The sequence below is a fragment of the Microcebus murinus genome, chromosome 5 (genome assembly GCF_040939455.1).
Source record: "Microcebus murinus isolate Inina chromosome 5, M.murinus_Inina_mat1.0, whole genome shotgun sequence".
NCBI lineage: Eukaryota > Metazoa > Chordata > Mammalia > Primates > Cheirogaleidae > Microcebus > Microcebus murinus.
In genome coordinates this window covers 106,054,890-106,073,949 of record NC_134108.1, presented here as the reverse complement: position 1 = coordinate 106,073,949, position 19,060 = coordinate 106,054,890, and the positions used below count along the sequence as shown (strand labels likewise).

General features: G+C 35.2%; 1 protein-coding gene across 1 annotated transcript in view; it reads left to right on the top strand.

Moving 5' to 3' along the window:
* Positions 1 to 19,060, top strand: part of ZFAND3 (zinc finger AN1-type containing 3) — a 321,862-nt gene that overhangs the window by 240,426 nt on the left and 62,376 nt on the right. Inside the window, exon 3 of the mRNA XM_012746789.3 lies at positions 96 to 278. Within this exon, the coding sequence (XP_012602243.1) occupies positions 96 to 278 (183 nt within the window). The remainder of the gene's footprint in view (positions 1 to 95; positions 279 to 19,060) is intronic.

Below are 19,060 nucleotides of genomic sequence, written 5' to 3'. Positions count from 1 at the left end.
TGTTGTTGTCTTTAGTTTTTGCATTAACTTCTACTGTTTTCTATTACTCAAAAGTCTGAACTCCTTGATTAAATTGGTTTTCTCACTCTTTCCAGATTTTCAAAAGAAACAACCAGACGATGATTCCGCTCCAAGTACAAGTAACAGCCAATCAGATTTGTTTTCCGAAGAGACCACCAGTGACAACAACAATACCTCGATAACCACGCCAACTCTTAGTCCCAGCCAGCAGCCGCTTCCGACAGAACTGAATGTAACTTCACCAAGTAAAGAGGAATGTAAGTGTCCAGATTCTGAGAGGTGGTAGGGAGAACAGCCTAAGAACCATATATATTATGAGCTTCTTGGTAATGCCTTATCCCAGAAAAAAGACAGCGGTTCTTTTAATTCAAGATAAGTGTTCAGATATAGGGCCTAAGCTCAGCAAGTTATAGAATGAGTTTCAGCCATTCCATAAAGTTTAAGGTTTTCTTAAGAGATAGCTTTTTATATTAACTGTCAACGTGCATGAAGTTTTGAACCAATCTAGAGCAGTGGCTTTCAGCTCTAACTGCACATTAGAATCCACTGGGGATTTTTAAAACAATTTTAATATTCACCATGCTCTGATTCTAATTTAATTGGTCTGGTGGGAGGCCCAAGGATATGTTCTTTTTAACTCTGCAGAGGATTATAATGTGTAGCAAGGATTCAGAACCCCTGGTCCAGGAAACTTAACCCTGATTTAGGAGCCTTGGATTGAAACCGTATCTGTGGCATTATATGGGCCTTGACTCTTTCTAAGAATTTATCTGAGATAATACTATACTTCGTAGAACATAGTGTATTTAAAGGGAGAGGGAAATGATTTTTGTTACTCCTCTGTATGTCCTCAGTGATAAAATACTGTTATGTATGTGATATGCAAGTTTATTGTCCACTTAATTTTTATAATGCTATAATTGTCTCTTTTGAGACAGTTGTATCTGATGGTGTTTGTTGAAAATTATAGGGATATTATGACATAGAAGGTTTTGCCTTCTAAGAGCTTTATTCAAGGTTGAAATTTAGTGTTTTAAGTTTAATGAATATCTAGAAATATGGTAGAGTAGGATGTTCTGTCTACTGACTTTGGAAAGATTATCAGATAACAAATATTTATCTAAATCTATCATAAACTATTATATTTGGTAATATTTGAGAATATAAAATAAGGAAAGTCATAATCCCTGTCCTTAAATAATTTACTATTTAGCAGGGGAAATTGAATACATTTATTATAGTATATCAGTTGTTCTCAACCAGGAGTGATTCCCTCCCCCCACTCCACAATTTGATAATGTCTGGAGGTCAGTGATGCTGCTAAACATCCTACATTGGATAGGACAGCTCTCCACAACAAAGAACTGTTCAGCCTGACATATCAGTAATGCTGTGGTTGAGAAACCTTGATATGTGTTTGCGTACACCCAGTGATCCAGTGCTGGTATTATCTGCTACAGCTTCATGAAACCTGGTCATTCAATTACCTTGGATGTCTAATGCAACCAATTGGATGAAACGATGAGGACACTTGTGATTAAGCAGCCAAGATTGGTCAGTAGAGATAGGCCAATCCTCGTGCAAGACCACATGTTGCAAAAAACCTTCCACCAATTGACTGCCACTTCTTTTAGGTTTTGGAATACTTTTTGCAAGGAAAAATATTTAATTCTCAACAAGCTGTGGAAAATGCCTTTCATGATTTCATCACTACTCTGCTCTCTAGGCTTCTTTGCTGCAGGCATAAACAAGCTACCATTAAGATGGCAAAACTGTTGATAGTTTAGGTGCATACTTTGATTAATTGTACTGCTTCTTGTTTGAGATACAGTAAACTACACTTTTGATTCAAAATTGGACATTTCACATTTAATGACCTAATATTTACTATAGTCTAATAAGCAATCTTCTAAGCTTTTTAGATTCAGTAACATTTAATTTTCAATATAGCCTCTGAAGGTAGGTAGTTTTTATAATGCTTATTTTTTACAGAAGAGGAAGTGGAAGCATAGAGAGGTTCAGTAACTTCTGCCCAAAGTTACAGAGCTACTGCTTGTCAGTGGTGCCCATGTTCTAACACGCTAACTTGAATCCAGAGTCCATACTTTCAACCAGTGTAGCATATTGCCATGACATTGTGAAAATGCTGCTGATGCTTTAGTTTGACAAAGAGGCATTTGGATTTGGTGATTATGTGGTCAGTTACCTTAATAAACTATACCTATGGTTTTTATATTCATTTAGCAATCTTTGCTGAGCACCTACTATATGTTAGGCACTAGGTTAAGTGTTGGGTACAGAAATGATAAAGATTAGGTCTCTATACGTGAGGTCACCTTTTCAAATACCATGTTTCACCAAAAATAAGACAGGGTCTTATATTTATTTTTCCTCAAGAAGACACCTTAGGGCTTATTTTCAGGGGATATGTTATTTTTTTTAAGTACAGTACAACAATCTACATTTATTCAAATATAGTTAAGTCATCTTCTGGAACATCATCATAACTCTCCAAACCACAAATTCCATCCTGAATTTCTTGCGACTCTATTTCCTTTAGAACCATTGGCCCTAATCTCTCATGTCGAGCAATAGAGCTCTCATGGGGCAGATGAGAAGGGCTGCTCATCTTCTTTACCGCTCTGCGACGAAACACATGGGTTGTACAGATACACTGCGTAGCCATGCCCATCACTAGGTCTTATTTTCGGGGTAGGGCTTATATTGTGCAAATGCTTAGAAATCCTGCTAGGGCTTATTTTACGGGTAGGTCTTATTTTGAGGGAAACACGGTATATAAGCCTCTCCCTGAGATTCTGGCTTGTACTCCCAAACAGGTGCATAAGAATTTCGAGGTGGAAGGGAGGCAGTAACTAGTAGATGTGTTAATAAGTGTGTCATTTGCAAAAGCTTTCTCAGGTGGGCCTTACTGCCTCACCTAGGTTGAAAGCACCTATCCTAAAGAGATGTGTGCCAGGTTTAGGGCTGGGGAATAGGGGAGTGAGAAAAGTAACTCAGGTTTGTTCAAGCCGTATGGTGAGTGTTTTGTAAGTCAGTAGGAAATAAAGCGATTACCAAGTAGATTGCCAGGTGAGATTAGACAGCCTGATGCAGCTACACCTTGTAAATTTCTTTGGTTGTGACCAGCCTAGGAGAAGAAAGATGAAGGAAGAGGCAACAGGTGGTTACCTATGTTAATATTTCAGTATCTATCCTCAAGGGACCAGAATTTTATCTGTTTGTCCTTCTTAGTTTCCCCTAGAGAGATGTGGAGAAGTAGATGTAGTAGTTGCTGGAAAATAGGTTTGGGATGCCAAATCCAAGTACCACATAATTTGTAAACTATTTAATAGTTACAAATCCATTATTGTTGCATAGAGCTAGAAATGCTGTGTTACCTTTGGGCCTTGTGAAAGGATTTTAATTTTTTCCTTGATATTTAAGAGAATGAGTATTGCTTTATCTGTCTTCAACTTATTGTTAAATGAATATATAAGCGGAAAGGTGGTGAGAATCTGGGTACAATTTGTTTTGAAAAGACTGCAGATAGAGTAATAACTGTTGACAAAAGTAAAGCATAGAAATGGGACTGATTTTTATCCAAAATAATTTCTTAATACACCTGACTAAAGGTCAGTTAAAGCAGATATCAAAAAGCTTTAAGTGGTATTCTTCTGTCTGAGCATGCACATATCTCTCCCTCTCCCAAACTGTGTGTTTGCAGAAGAGTCCATGAAACTTTAGCTATTAAAAACGTTTTCAAAAAATAATGTAAACAAATTCAAATAGTGACTAAAGGACTTGTCACAGCATTTAAATGCTGTAATATTGGGAATAGTTAATACCACTATACTTATCAAGTACCAGGCACTGTTCTAAGTACTTTATATGCAGTCATCCCTCAGTATATTTAGGGGATTGGTTATAGGACCTCTCTCCTCAGTATCCAAATCTGCACATACTCAAGTCCCAAAGTCAGCCTTGTAGTGCTTGCTTGTATCAAAAGTTGGCCCTCTGTATACACAAGTAATATTGTATTTTTGATCTGTATTTGGTTGAAAAAAATCCACATGTAAGTGGACCTCTGTCCAGTAAACCCATGTTGTTCAAGGGTCAACCGTATTGACCTACTTCATCTTCATAATTACCCTGTAAGGTCGATATTTTTGTCTTACCCATTTCACAGGTATGAAAATGCAGGCACAGGGTGATCAGTATCTTGCTAAAGATCACCAAGCAGTCTGGGTACAAAGGCCTGGCTCTCCACCACCTCACCATAGCTGCCGGTCCCTATTGTGATTTATAGTCTAAAGGACATTGCATGCAAATGTAGCCTATCCAGAGGAAAGGGTGTTGGACAAACTCTTAAAAATAATTTTTAAAATTTCATTTTGCTTTTGCTACTACGTATTTACTATTCTCCTAATTTCCAGGTTTTTCCTAAAGGAGATGAAATATGATTCGTAGTTATGTTTCTTGTCCCAACTTTTGAAGAGAGAAAGGATAATGTCAGCCTGTAGTTAAAATACTGGAATCAGTTGTTGTTTGGTTGTTGTTCGGTTGTTGTTCTTAAGGGATGGACCAGTGATTGCTCACCTTAAGGCTGAGTCTTACCTGATAGACCTAAAGATGAGAAAATGCCCCCCTATCTCTTATCTATAAGTCAGCTTTTCTGTTGTCATGCTTTTAAGGACCTGAGCATCCCTACTTACGACCTGTTTGAGAGCCTTATGATGTATGTATCTACCGGGTTTCAACTCCACCCCACCCCCCATTCCTCATCCCACTGGCAATGTTGGATGGAAATGGAGGTGTGGGAGGGGCCTTGGCTGGTCTATCTCTTGCTAGGCAGGAGAGGAAGAGAGTGGATGCCTGCTACTAGGGAAGATTAATGGCAAAAAATAAGCTTGTTTTCAAATATTCTGACATTCTGATCTAGCAGTTAGAGAGGACCTACCTCATAGAGAATGCTCTTCTAAGCTCTGTGGAGGCACATATTAGGAATTAAGCAGCAACCAGCACTTATATAAAACTATAGTTTACAACAGGGGTCGGCAAACTGTAGCCCACAGGCCAAATCCAGGCCATCATTTGTTTTTGTACTACCCACAAGCTAACAGTGAGTTTTATACTTTTCAATGATTGAAAAAAAAAAATCAAATAGTATTTTGTGACATAGGAAAATTATATGAAATTCTTATTTTAGTGTTCAAAAGTAAAGTTTTATTGGGGCACAGCCCCACTTATTCATTTATATATTGTCTATAGCTGCTCCTGTGCTACCACAGCAGAGTTGGGTAATTGCCATAGACTAAAGCTTCATTTCCAAGTGCTGACTGGATTTTCCTTTAATAAGACACTGATTCCCAAAATAGAAATTTGAGAACATACTTTACTTGTGGTTAAAGTAATTTGGTTGAGCAAGTAGATTTCCATCATTTTCTTGGAGACTGGTTTCTGGTGATACCCTAGCTCCCCCAAAGGTTTTGTTGTTTTTTTTTAAATGGTAGTGCCTTTTAACATGTCCTTGTTAGACTACCTCTGGGTCTTTGCACAAGCATTGGGTTTCATTGACTACTCATCTTCATTTCTGTCTGAGAAGCCTTTATCTGTCCCCTGGAAACCTAATATCACTGCTACCAACTGGCTAAACTTTTAATATGTTTGTTTTTACCAATTAAATTTCTAATAATCTCTGAATGAAACCAGTTTTCCCTTTTTCAGACTATGCCTACTTTAGGAAGCCAACCAAATAATGGACAAAATGGGCTGGCTTCTTCTGGTAGAGCAGTAGAGCATTTAGAAAATATTACCTATTAAAAAATATTTTATGACTTCCTGCTGGGCTCATCTTAAGTGAAATATGGTGGGGAGATTTATTTACAGTTCTCTCTGTGTGTGTCTTTCTCTTCCCTTTTCTCTAATGAAGCTCAAAGCATCAGGCCATTTATCAGAGATAATTATACAGCATATGGAGCTTTTCTGATATATAATAGTCTCAAAGTGGAAGATTCTTTCCCATAATGAAGAATGCCCAAACTTTAAATGTCTCTTTTGATTCTAATTTAAAGGTGTTTTTTTTCTCCCAGTGCATTTATTTATTCATCCTAAAGCTGGTCTGTAAAGCATGCTACTTTTTATTAGGGCTGTGTTCTAAAAAGATTGATACTTTGCAGTATAGTATGATAATGTTCAGTTGTATTATATACTGTACTGAATTGAATGAATGGCTGTAATTTATGAGGAATCAATGGGTGGTATCATTAAGTTAATCCCTGTCAAAATGCAGGACTTGAGCAGTTTGCAATGTTTTTTTATAGAAATTATTTCTATTCCATGTTAGTTGGGTAGGAACTTGTTCAAGTATTTGTAATGTCATTTGACCTTCAAGCTGTAGTCAAAATAAAAGTTATTCATTTGCTGGCTCTTTTTCTTCTTTCTTAACTTTTAATCATATTTTTAAGTATGCAAGTGAAGTATGACCACATTCTCATTTTTAAATTAGAGAGACTTAGGTTTAGATAGAATAGAAAGTGAAAATACTTTTTCTTTCTTTCTCTCTCTTCTTTCTTCTCTCCTTTCTCTTCTTTTTTTAAGAGATAAGATCTTGCTCTGTTACCCTGGCTGGTGTGCAGTGGTGTGATCATAGCTCACCGCAGCCTTGAACTCCTGGGCGAAAGCGATTACCCTGCCTCAGCCTCCCAAGTAGCTGGGACTATAGGTGCACGTCACCACACACATCTTATTTTTTAATTTTTTGTTGAGTTGGGGTCTTGCTATGTTGACGAGGCTGGTCTTTGAACTCCTGGCAAGTAGTCCTCCCACCTTGGCCTCCCAAAATGTTGGAATTGTAGGCATCAGCCACCACTGCTGGCCTGAAAATTCTCTTTTAATATCACCACCACTACCAAATTCCTACTCTTCCCAGTAATAGCCACTTGTTTATTTATTTTGTATTATAACTTCTTTTACTATGCAATTGTATATATGTTTACATATATATAAGATTTTGTTTATTTTTATATAAATGTGAGCATACTACACATAGTGTTTTGTAACTTGCTTTTTTATGAAATATATTTTAGATGTCTTTCCAGGTCAGCACATGGAGATCTGACTAATTCTTTTTAAACTGCTGCTGCATAGTATTCCATATTACTATACTATTACTGTCTGTTTTTAAATTATTTTCTCCTGAGCTGTTTCTAAGATTTCACCTTTATAAACCATGTCAAATAATCATTTTGCACATGACTAATGGTTTAAGTGTTATTTTTCCATGATAAATACATGGAAGAGGAGCTAACAAGTCAGAGAATATGTATATTTTAAATTTTATATACATAGCAATATTACTCTTCAAAATGACTATACTACTTTATAGTCCTAAGAATCGTGTTTGAGAGTGATTATATTCCACACCATTACCAACATTAGGTGTTTCTTTTTGTTTTTATTTTTGGCAAGTTGGGTAAAAGAGTAGCTCATTTTAACGTACATTTTCCTGACATCTCCTGATAGGATATTGAGAACTATTTTATATGTTTATTAGCTATTTATAAGTCTCTAGTGATTTGCCTTTCTGTGTTCTTTGCTTATTTATTTTTTATTTGCTGTTTTTTTCTTACTGATTTGTGGGAATTTTTTTATATATTCTGGGTAATAAGTCTTTGTTATATATATTGTCAGTAATTTTTTCTGGTATGTTACTTGGCTTCTAATTTTGATTTGGGTGCCTTGTTTGTATTCTATTAGAAAAATTTAGTCTTTTGGTCTTTTGTCTTCTAGGTTTGTCTCTTCCTTAGAAAACTTTCTAAATGACAGGGTTTTAAAATACTTTTCTATATGTTTTTAATACTTTTATAGTTTATCTTTTTCTATAGTTAGCTGTTGAACACATCTGGACTTATTTTGTATATTCTATGAGGTATAAGGATTTACCTCCTCCCCCCATATGCATAACCGTTTATCCCAAAGTCATTCATTGACTAGTCCTGGTTTGAAATGCCATTACTGTTATGTAAACATAAATCTATTTATAGGCTCTTTATTTTACTTCATTGGTCTACTTGTATATCCCTGAAACTGGAATATAGCTTTTTTGTATATATTAATATCTGATAAAGCTATTCTCCTTTAGTTTATCTTTTTCTAAATTTTATTGGCTATTCTTTTATATTTTCTCTTAATAAATTTTATATTCTGCTTGTCAGGTTCTGTTAAAAATTACAGTGTGGTTTTGATTTGGATCATATTGAATATATAGATTTATTTAGGATTAAATTGACCTTTTTATAAACCATTAGGTCTTCTCATATAGGAATGTAGTTTCTCTTCATTTAAGCCTTCTTATATGTTACTGAGCAAAGATTTATTTTCTTAAAATAGACCTTAATGCACTTCTTGCTAGAATTTCTTCTTTGTAGCTTTATAGATTTTTTCATATTCCTGACTAACGAAACTACATTAGTTTTTCTAGTAGTATTCCACAGATACAGTATTATAGATTTCTTTATAGAGTATTATAAATTATTATAGATTTCTTATAGATATTATTTATCAGGTTAAAGAAACTTCCTAATATATAACTTCCTAATTCCTTTCTTTAAATTTAATTAGAGATAAGTGTTAAGTTTTATAAAATGCTTTTTCAGCATCTGTTGAGATAATTTTATGGTATTTCTCCTTGGATGTATAATCTCTTAATTTAATAGACTTCCAATGTTAATTCATCTTTACATTACTTGAATAAATTATACTAGTTATTTCAGTATACTGGATTCAAAATGCTACTTTTATTGGAAGTTTTATATCTTTTTAATAAGTGAGAATTAACTTTGTCTCCGTTTATGTATGATAGGCTTGTTATTTATGTCTAGTCTTAATATTAGGTTAATCTTACAGAAAACTTTTCATCTTTTCCTATGCTATAATGCAACTTTTCATCTTATATTCTGGCACTATATGACGTATCTATTCTTTGTAATCTTGGAGAACTTATTCATAAAACTGACTAGCCTGATAACTTTATTCCAACTAGGTCTTATAAGTTTTTGGTTTGTTACATGATTGTTGGACTATTTATATGCTCTACCTCATTTTAAGTCAGTTTTAGTGATTAATTTTTATTATAAAAAATGTTCATTTCATCTAGCTTTCTAAATTTATTGGAATAAAGTCATACATAGTGTTCTTATTTTTAACATTTCTACCATTAAAGTGTGCTCTTAACTTCAGAATATATATTGTATCAAACTAAAATATAAACTAAAATTTATTCTTAGTTACTCTGCTATTGTTTATCTTTCCTAATTTGTGTTTGTTTATGATTCCCTACTTAGCTCAGTGAAAAAAGAAATATTAAAGATGTGGGAAGTTGTCACTGCTGCCATTGTGGTACTTGGCTGTTGTTTTTCTTTTTTTGTTTTTTTTTGGAAACGCGTTGTTCTTGCTCTGTTGCCCCAGGCTAGAGTACAGTGGTGTCATCATGGCTCACTGCAACCTTAAACTCCTAGGCTCAAGCAATCCTCCTCAGTAGCTAGGACTATAGGCACATGCTACCATGCCCAACTAATTTTTAATACTTTTTGTAGAGACAGGGTTTTGCTATGTTGCTCAGGCTTATCTTGAGCTCCTGGCCTCAAGCGCTTCCTGATTTGGTCTCCCAAAGTGCTATGATTATAGGCGTGAGCCACTGTGCCCAGCCTATCATTGTGTTTTTATTTCTACTTTCCTAATCCATGAACCTAATTTCCTATTGATATCATGTTAATAAAGGAAATTCTTTCATTGATTTATCACTGCCTATATAGTCATCCAGATTCTTAGTCTTGTATTAGATATCTTCCACTGTAATCTAGACTCTCAGCGTGTCTACCTACCTACCCCTCCTAGCACTGATGCTCAGCTTTTAATTAAACCAGACCCTTGCTGTCCCCTGAAGATACCATGCCACGCATATTATCATTTTTATTCATGCCCTTTATGACTCATCTCAAAATTATTTCATCTATACTAATTGCTTCCTCCAAGGAATTCCTGTATTTCTTATCTTTTTTTTTCTTTGAGACAACACTACAGATAAAAGTGAAAATAGCAAAGTGCCCTGGCTTTCCTTTTGTTGAGGCTGCTGCTGCTGCTTTTTTTTTTTTTTTTTTTTTGAGACAGAGTCTTGCTCTGTCACCCTGGCTATACTACAATGTCATCATCATAGCTCACTGCATGCAACCTCAAACTCCTGAGCTCAAGAAGTCCTCCTTCCTCAGCCTCCCAAGTAGCTGTAATTACAGGCACATGCCACCACGCCCCGCTAATTTTCTTGTTTTTAGTAGAGATGGGGTCTTGCTCTTGCTTAGACTGGTGTCGAACTCCTGAGCTCAGGCAGTCCTCCCGCCTTGGCCTCCCAGAGTGCTAGAATTAGAGGCATGAGTCACTGTGCCCAGCTAAGATTTCCCTTTGCATAGCGAATACTAGCAAATGTTAATACTAATTTTCAGGAGTATCTTAAGAAGTCTCCAAATCTGAAAGGTTAGTTCCCTATAAAGACAAAGATTTCATATGAGATTATATAGTATGTGTTTGTTTGTTTTAGAGACAAGGTGTCTCTCTATTTGTCCAGGATGGAGTGCAGTAGCATGATCATAGCTCACTGCAGGCTGAAACTCCTAGGCTCAAGTGATCTCCCACTTCAGCCTCCAGGGCAGGGATCCTCAAACTTTTTAAACGGGGCCAGTTCACTGTCCCTCAGACTGTTGGAGGGCTAGACTATAGTTTAAACAAACTATGAACAAATTCCTATGCACACTGCACATATCTTATTTTGAAGTAAAAAAACAAACGGGCAAAAACACCTGCACGTGGCCCACGGGCCGTAGTTTGAGGACGCCTGCTCCAGAGTAACTAGGGCTGTAGACGCATACTACCACACCCAGCTAATTTTTCTTATTTTTTTTTTCTAAAGATAGGATATTGCTGTGTTGCCCAAACTCCTGGCCTCAAACGATCCTACAGCCTCAGCCTCCCAAAGTGCTGGGACTATAGGCATGAGCCACTGTACCCAGCAACATTATACAGTTACTGCTATTCAGACTAGGTTTTGAAGCTGTATCATCGCTCTACTCTTCTACTCTGCCTTTACAAATACAGATTTTTTTAATGGTCTTATTAAACTAAATGCTCTGTACTTCTCTGAAAGTAAAGGTCATAGTGAATAACCACACTTCACACAGCTTTAGCTCTTTGTAGTTGTCATATTGTTTTTATTTTGTGTAGGTACAGGTAATAGGTGACACTATGCTGTTTTAAACTAAATTGAAGCTTTATTTATGACAAAAATGTTTGGCTGAAAAAAATCATAATGGGGCATCGATTTGAATGTTTTAGAGGTAGTTATTTTAACCTTCATGAATATATTTTAATTGTGTTTGTGAACTTTTCTGAAAATTCAGAACTGCCAGTGCTAAAAGAATGACTGTATAACCTTATATTTTATATTCATGGCCTCTGTTAGTTTTAAATCGTTTCACTTTTTGATGCATCTAAAGGATGATTCTTTAGATTTATTAAATATAATAGGATTGTACAATATTAAGGAATTTTTAAAATTCTAAGATATAAGTATAACCCCTTCACTACATAATTCAAATTGTTACATTTTCAACTATTAGTTTCAAAGAGAGGTCCTATCAGTGAGACCTGACAGTGTTCACTTCTGTGTGTAAAAACAAGATTGGACTAAGATACCTTCCATTTAGTGTCACTGTGAACACTCTCCAGCTATGATACAGCTAACTCTGGGAGAGGCTTAGCAAAGAGTCAGAGAGGAAGGGCACCTGTGTTCCAAGCTCTTTTTATAAGTCCATGGGGCAGTACCTATGGTCTAAATATATGTCTTTTTTCATTTTTTTCTGAAGCCTCTTATGAAGAACATGTACAAGTCAGTTCCTTTTCTAAGGAAAGCACTGCAGCCTTCTATCAGCTGCGGATGCAGGCCAAGAGCTAACTGAACTAACTATGCATTAAAAAAAAAGGCTCTTGTAATGCTGAATGGTGTCTCCATTAATGCTGTTATGAGAATCATGCTTGTGTTGATGATAAAATGCAAATGTAGAAATCTGAGTTGGGCCTTAGTTAATCCTGTAAATAGTCAAAACTGAAGCCTAAATTGAAGAGGTGACAGCCTCTGATTTCATATCCATATTAAGTATGCTTTGTCACAAGAGAGACACAAAATAGTGTCTAAAATTAGAACTGATTTTATTAGCCAGGTGATATTTTAACCTCTTAAAAAAGGGTTCTATTTTTGATCCACAAGATGGTGATGTCTTAGAATTTTATTGTTAATTGCTGTTTGGCTTTATTACATTTTAAGTATTCATGGTGAGTGTTTGTCAGCATCTTAATATATGGGAAACTCTGTTTTGGTCATAAGTGTTCTAGGTGAGAGATCGTGCCTCTAAAAAACTGAAATTGAACAAATTTAATGGCTTGTCCAGAAACCTTTGAATTCCATAAAACATATTTTTACTCTTCCTACATAAGTAGCAGACATAGAATATCTTGGTTTGAAATTACGACTATAGAGTTTATTCCACTATCCCTTGCCTTTATTTACTTAAATACTAACATTTTGTTAAGAATAGGCAAACCTTTTACTGTTATTTACACTTAGTGCATCAATTGGTCTCTGCAAGACTAGAATAAGTCAACTGGCATGTAAGTAATATGGTAATATGGAGAAATTAGAAATTATATTAACCTTTAGGTTCACTGTTTTCTTCTATACCAGTGGTTCTCAAAGTCCTGTCTGAGGACCTGTAGAGGTTCCCAAGACCCATTAAGGGAATTCATAAGGCCTTATCTTTTTCAACTACATATCTATGTAAGAGCAAGTTTTCTTCATGTGCATGTAATCAACATATGCAACAGATTGAATGTAGGTGCAGATAGGAAGATCCAGGTGTTTTCCTATAATCTAGGTCACTCTATTTATTTTCTTTATAGTCATTTTTCATAAAAGAGTATGTTTTTATGTTGATATGTAATTTTGTTAATTTTAAATGAAAACATTTAAAAATTTTGTCAACTTTAATTTCATATAGGGTAAATACCAATGGATATAACACAACACACATATACAAAAGTTCTTTAGTGTCATCAGTAACTTTTAAGTGTAAAAAGGTCCCAAGACCAAAAAGTTTAAGAACTGCTATACTAGATCTACATGTAAATATGATGAAAATCAATTGCATTTATTAGTAATTTCATTTCTGAATAGCTGGGTATATTCACTAACTGCTTTTGGCCTCCATCATTTTTATTTAGTAGTGAAAAATACATTTTGAATACCTAGTGTACTAGGTGACCAAGATGAATAAAACTGCATCTGCCCTTGAGGTTCATTCTGTTAATTGTATTGCTGGGTCGGGAGACAAGCATTCCTTCCAAAACACATCCCCTTGCCCCAGCTGAGATGTCCACCCCTATTCCTCTAAAGAGTCCATCAGTACTATGTAAATGGAAAGCATTCCTGATTTCAGGAATATTCGCTTTCCTGTGGTGATCTGGAACCAAACCTGCAATATCTCCGAGGCATGCCTGTAATTATTTAAGGGGATTAAGTGGAATGCACTGAAATTTTGAGGCACTCTTATGAACAAACTAGGTAAGTTACCAATAGCAATTTCTGACCCATTTTGAAAATCCCCTTCTCATAAATCTGTAATTTAGATCTAAATGATATGAAAGATCATGCACTGAGTTAGGATTAGAATTTTTAATTTGAGAGATTAACACTTAGATCTTTTAATAAGCTTTGTAAATGGTTTAATTTGGAAGCTTCATTTTGAGAAATGGGAGGGCTATTATCTGTGCACAAGATTTCCTGTATACTTTGATTCCCACTCAGTATATCTCCATGTATCCTTGTTTTTAATGGATGGTGCTTTTCAAACTCAGTTATGTGTACAGGTTAGTTATGCCCTTTTTGATTAAAATACATCATGAATTGTTGGTTTAGTATGAGGTTGGGGGATGGATTTTCTTTTCTGAAGAGATGACATTTTCTTGTGCATTCTGATCTGTATCCGATACTCATTTATTACCATCAATTCTTTACTATTTTAAATCTCCCTGTGTGTATTGAAGGTTTGTAAAGAAGGAATATCTTACTGCTCAAGAAATACAGATAACTTGAAGTTTTTAGAAGATAATTTTACATTCTTAACATGGATATATCAGGAAACAGTGTAGTTTATTTCACTATATCCATTTCATTGTTTTGTTTTTTGGTGTATTTTTGAGAAGTCTCATCAAGAAATGCTTGATAAGATATTCTGAATCTTTATAGAGAGGAGGGAATTGTAGCTCTTGAATTTGTTGTCCAAAATCACCTTTAGAACTGTGAACCTGGAAAAGTGAGATGCCACAACAAGTAAGAGGTGCAACATTTGGGGGATTGACATGCTTGAAGCTCTTACTCGAGGTGGGGGGGGGATGGGCAATATATGTAACCTTAACACTTGTACCCCCATAATACGCTAAAATAAAAAAAAATAAAATAAAAAATAAACATATACAACAGAACCAGGAAAAAAAAAAAAGAAATGCTTGATAAGATATTCTGAATCTTTATAGAGAGGAGGGAATTGTAGCTCTTGAATTTGTTGTCCAAAATCACCTTTAGAACTGTGAACCTGGAAAAGTGAGATGCTGCAAAGGGAAACAGTGTACAGATTATGATAGAATAGAATTGACAAGCTGGTTAAAAAAGGATGATGCATTTCTAATTAGCCCACAGTGCCTTGCCTTGGTAATTAATTAGATACTGTTATGTAAATGTCATGTTAATTAAGCAAGAAAATTGAAGTGTTATAAATCTGCAAAAGGAATGGCTATTTTTGTGTATTAATGTTTTGCAGTTACCATGAAAGGGCTGATAGTAGAATATTTGATTATTGAGCTTCTGGCAATTTTTAGCTGACCGACTCCTTGACAGTCCATTTTTTCTAATTGACAGGCTTTAAGCACATGGTTTAACTGCAGCCAGTGAGGGCTGGTGGAACCAGGAGCCAAAAATAACCTGTCATCACAGCTATTTTAACAAAACCTTTCAGAGTAGATTTTTGATCTCTATTTCAAGGTTAAAGAGAAATACAGTTTTTCTGTATTTACTCAGCCTTTGATTTTGAGTGTTTAAAAGGATTGCTAGGCTAAATGCAGCCTTCCTCTAAACTAGTGTTCTCTACTTTCCTCCTTGAGTTACAGTCTTCAGCTAGTCTATGAGATTGACTACTACATGAGTAGGTAGCTCAGGGTTTTTTGGCATGCTCAGTAACTCTGAAAATTTTTAAGAATTCTGCTACTTCACTTTGAAATGTGAATGTTGATAGTTAATGGGCTACCTTTATTTAGTCCTGTTTTTGTAGGTTACAATGAAGTGAGTATGCAGATTTGACCCATGTCTTCAGCTTTACAGGGCTGAAATCAGTACTGTCTCCCCAGGAAAATCCACTGCCTTATTGCAAATGTTGTAAAGATTTCTACTTGTTAGAAATTCATCTGAAGAATATCATTTCGTGGCTTTTATGTGGGACTGCAAATGCAATCCATAGTGCTGTATTATGTATTATATCTTTAATAGAAGAATAGAAACATCCCTAGAAGAAAAGGTAGGATATTCATTCTCCTCTGGTCACAAACCCCATGCTATCAAAGGCATTATTCGCTTGCAAATTCCAAACTTCAAATTGTTGAAACTTGACATTTTTTAAGGAAAAAGTTCTCTGAATGTAATATCAAATGCAAAATGCTAGTCTGTTATAAAATATCTCCAGATAATGAAACTTGGGGGAAAAAAAACTTGTGCTCAGCTCGTTTAGAAATATACACAAATCTCCTGTGCCCACCTCAACTTATTGCATGAAAATTTCCAGAGTCTATATTTTTAAAGTGATTCCAAGAACTTCCTGTATGTTGGAAATATTCTAATATTTTTATATGATGGTCATTACACAAGTATATCTAAAATCTCTTAGGATGTACATTTAAGACCAATGTACTTTATTCTCTTATGTTATACTTTATAGTATAGCTCATTTTGCTTTAGCAAAATAAATACTCATGATGCACAAGCACTCATGATGACTAGCTAAAAGTTACTTCAGGTTGGTTAGGCTTAACATCATCTGGTTTAGAACCTCCAGAGACCCTGTAATGTTAAGCAAAGAAATTTATGATTTTTTAAACAGTTAAAACCCCAAAACTTATTTTCTAAACTTGTTTGACACTGATACAGACTAGAAGGTAATGGTTTGAATTGTTCTGTGCTTAGAAATATGTTTATTTTCCCAACCTGAGTCCCACGCAACACACATACTCTCTCTACATTCACCTACAGAACCCACAATCATGAAGAGCTTTTCTTACCTTGCTTTTCAGTTTCTATCTCTGTCTACCCTGTTGCTTGGAAAGAAGAAAGGCCAAAAGTGGGAGAAGAGTTGATAGTGATTTATTGGGACATATGCCGACCCCTCTTGCAGGCATTAGAAAATCCAGAAAAGAAAAGCAACTTCCTTTGGTGTAGCAGATCCACTGACCTTAATCCTTACCATCATCTCTCAAAACCTTTTTGTTTACTGAAACCACATGGCATATTTTTATTATTGTGGACAGAAGCCTAAAGAGGTTTCCCTTGTGTAGTCCTTATTCCCTGCATTCATTTTAATAAAGTTGATTTGAAATTATCTGTAATTGTTAAGGGTAGATACTATAATCTCCTGCGGTGCTCCTTTTATGTGAGAGTATGGGAGTTTTAGATGACAGCACACTTAGTGTAGAATATAGGTGTGGTGCTCATATGCTTCTGTTCTAGATTTTAAAGTGTTACATAGGTTATAGTCTGCCAGACCAAATTTAATTCAAAGCTCTCTGTTTATAATATTGCCCAATTATCAAAGCTGGGGTGTATTATCACTACCCGTTACTCTTGCTGTCAATTTGTCTTGGCTCAACTATGGTTCTATTTGTACTTTAATGTAGTGAATACATTGGATTGGGTTGTTAGTTTAACAAGCTCTCTGGAGAACACTTTCATGATGATGCATATTGAGATGTGCTAGGTAGCCTTAAAGTTATTTGAGTATTTGCCAAAATCTACAGAAATTCATTCATTGGAAGTTTTTAAAATAATAAACTCTCAACCTAAAGATGAGGTAGATATTCTCTTATTTGATAATCATCCAGGACATTTGTAAATATGGGTTGTCTATTCATGACGCCCAGCCGAATTTCTTTAGGCATTTTGATTTGATGATTTCTCCCTTCTTTTATAATTTTACTGGATGAATTATTTTGTCCTTTAAAAAAAAGTATTTTGGTAGGTAACTAGTCATTATTGAGTCTCGTGGTCTGTGCAGCTCACTTTGTTGTAAGAACTCAGTGATCCTGGCCAGATATTTATTATGGTAAGGCATAATAAAATGTAATCAGAAATTGGAACCAACTGGGCTGTTAATATTTACATTGTGCTCAGCTCGTTTAGAAATATACACAAATCTCCTGTGCCCACCTCAACTTATTGCATGAAAATTTCCAGAGTCTATATTTTTAAAGTGATTCTAAGAACTTTCTGTATGTTGGAAATATTCTAATATTTTTATCTGATGGTCATTACACAAGTATATCTAAAATCTCTTAGGATGTACATTTAAGACCAATGTACTTTATTCTCTTATGTTATACTTTATAGTATAGCTCATAAAAAAAAGTTCTTTAAAAATGTGCATCACTCTTCTGATAAAATTAAATAATTAGTCATGATGAGCATTATTAAGCACCCATGTCCAAATAGCCATCACTCAAAGGTAGATGACAACGTGATTTTTGACCCCTGGGAGCAAAATCTGGTGGAAGATTCTGATTCCTGCAGGTACAGGAAAAAGTAAAGGAAAAAGAAACCTGGTGGAAGAGAAGGTGTTAATGATACATAATATAAAGCTTTATAGTTGATGAAGCCTTTTATGTAGATGATTCATAATAAGTATCTGGCTTATTGGCAATTTTGCTATTCCTATTTTTTTGTTAAAGAAAGTAAGGATCACTCATTCAAGATTACTTGGCAAGTAGGGAGTAATTGCCAGAGTTAAACTGAGTCTTCTATAAAAGCCTATATTTAATACTATTCAAGAAATAAGAATGCTTCAGTTAATAAAAACAAACAAAAAACTTTAAATGGAAGCAGAAGCTACAGTATTTTATGGAGCTGTAAAAACCAACAGGATTCTTGAGATTGTGGAGTCTGTGTTAGTTTTGTCTGTAGCTCATTGTCTCTTCATGTTGCCTATTTTTATGTCACAGTTGCCCATTTGAACTTCTAGAATTTTAGTAAGTTAAGCATTCTCTGGTGAGTGTGACACTTATAGAAATTTTTTCCATTAAAATACCCTCTTCTCTGGTCTGACTTGCAAAGCTCTCCAATTTATTCTTGCCTCATTTTCAAATTGTTGGATTTCCATGTAATGCCGGCCAATGGCGAATGTCCTTCTTCCTGATTACATCTAGCATTTATTGCCTGTTTCATGTTCTTTGGCACTTGACCGACCACTTTCCATCCAGCTATTGATTGCTGTCGTGTATTGTTATTTATTTATGTGCATAAATGTTGTCTTCCTACAAAGATTATAAACTCCCAGACTGTGGGACTAACCTCTGGTGACATATAGTAGGTATTTACTAAGTCTTCTTTGAAGTTAACAATGTACTTACTTGGTTTTTCTTCCCTTTTAAAAATTCCCCTGTGTGTCTTCTTAAGGGCTGTTGCCATTTTGTCCTTGATAAAAGAAAGAGTGGGCTAATGGTGAAATTTTTAGGTGGGATCTCCAAGTTTCTAATCCTGTGAATCTTAGTGGTGTAAACCCTAGGAACAGATCTCAGAGCCTTTTCATCTTTCCTTGCTTTTCAGCGAGTAACTTCAATGATATGAAATCTTGTCATAGGTAATATACAACTGCAGTCCCCAGCTCCCAGGCTGTGGACCAGTACA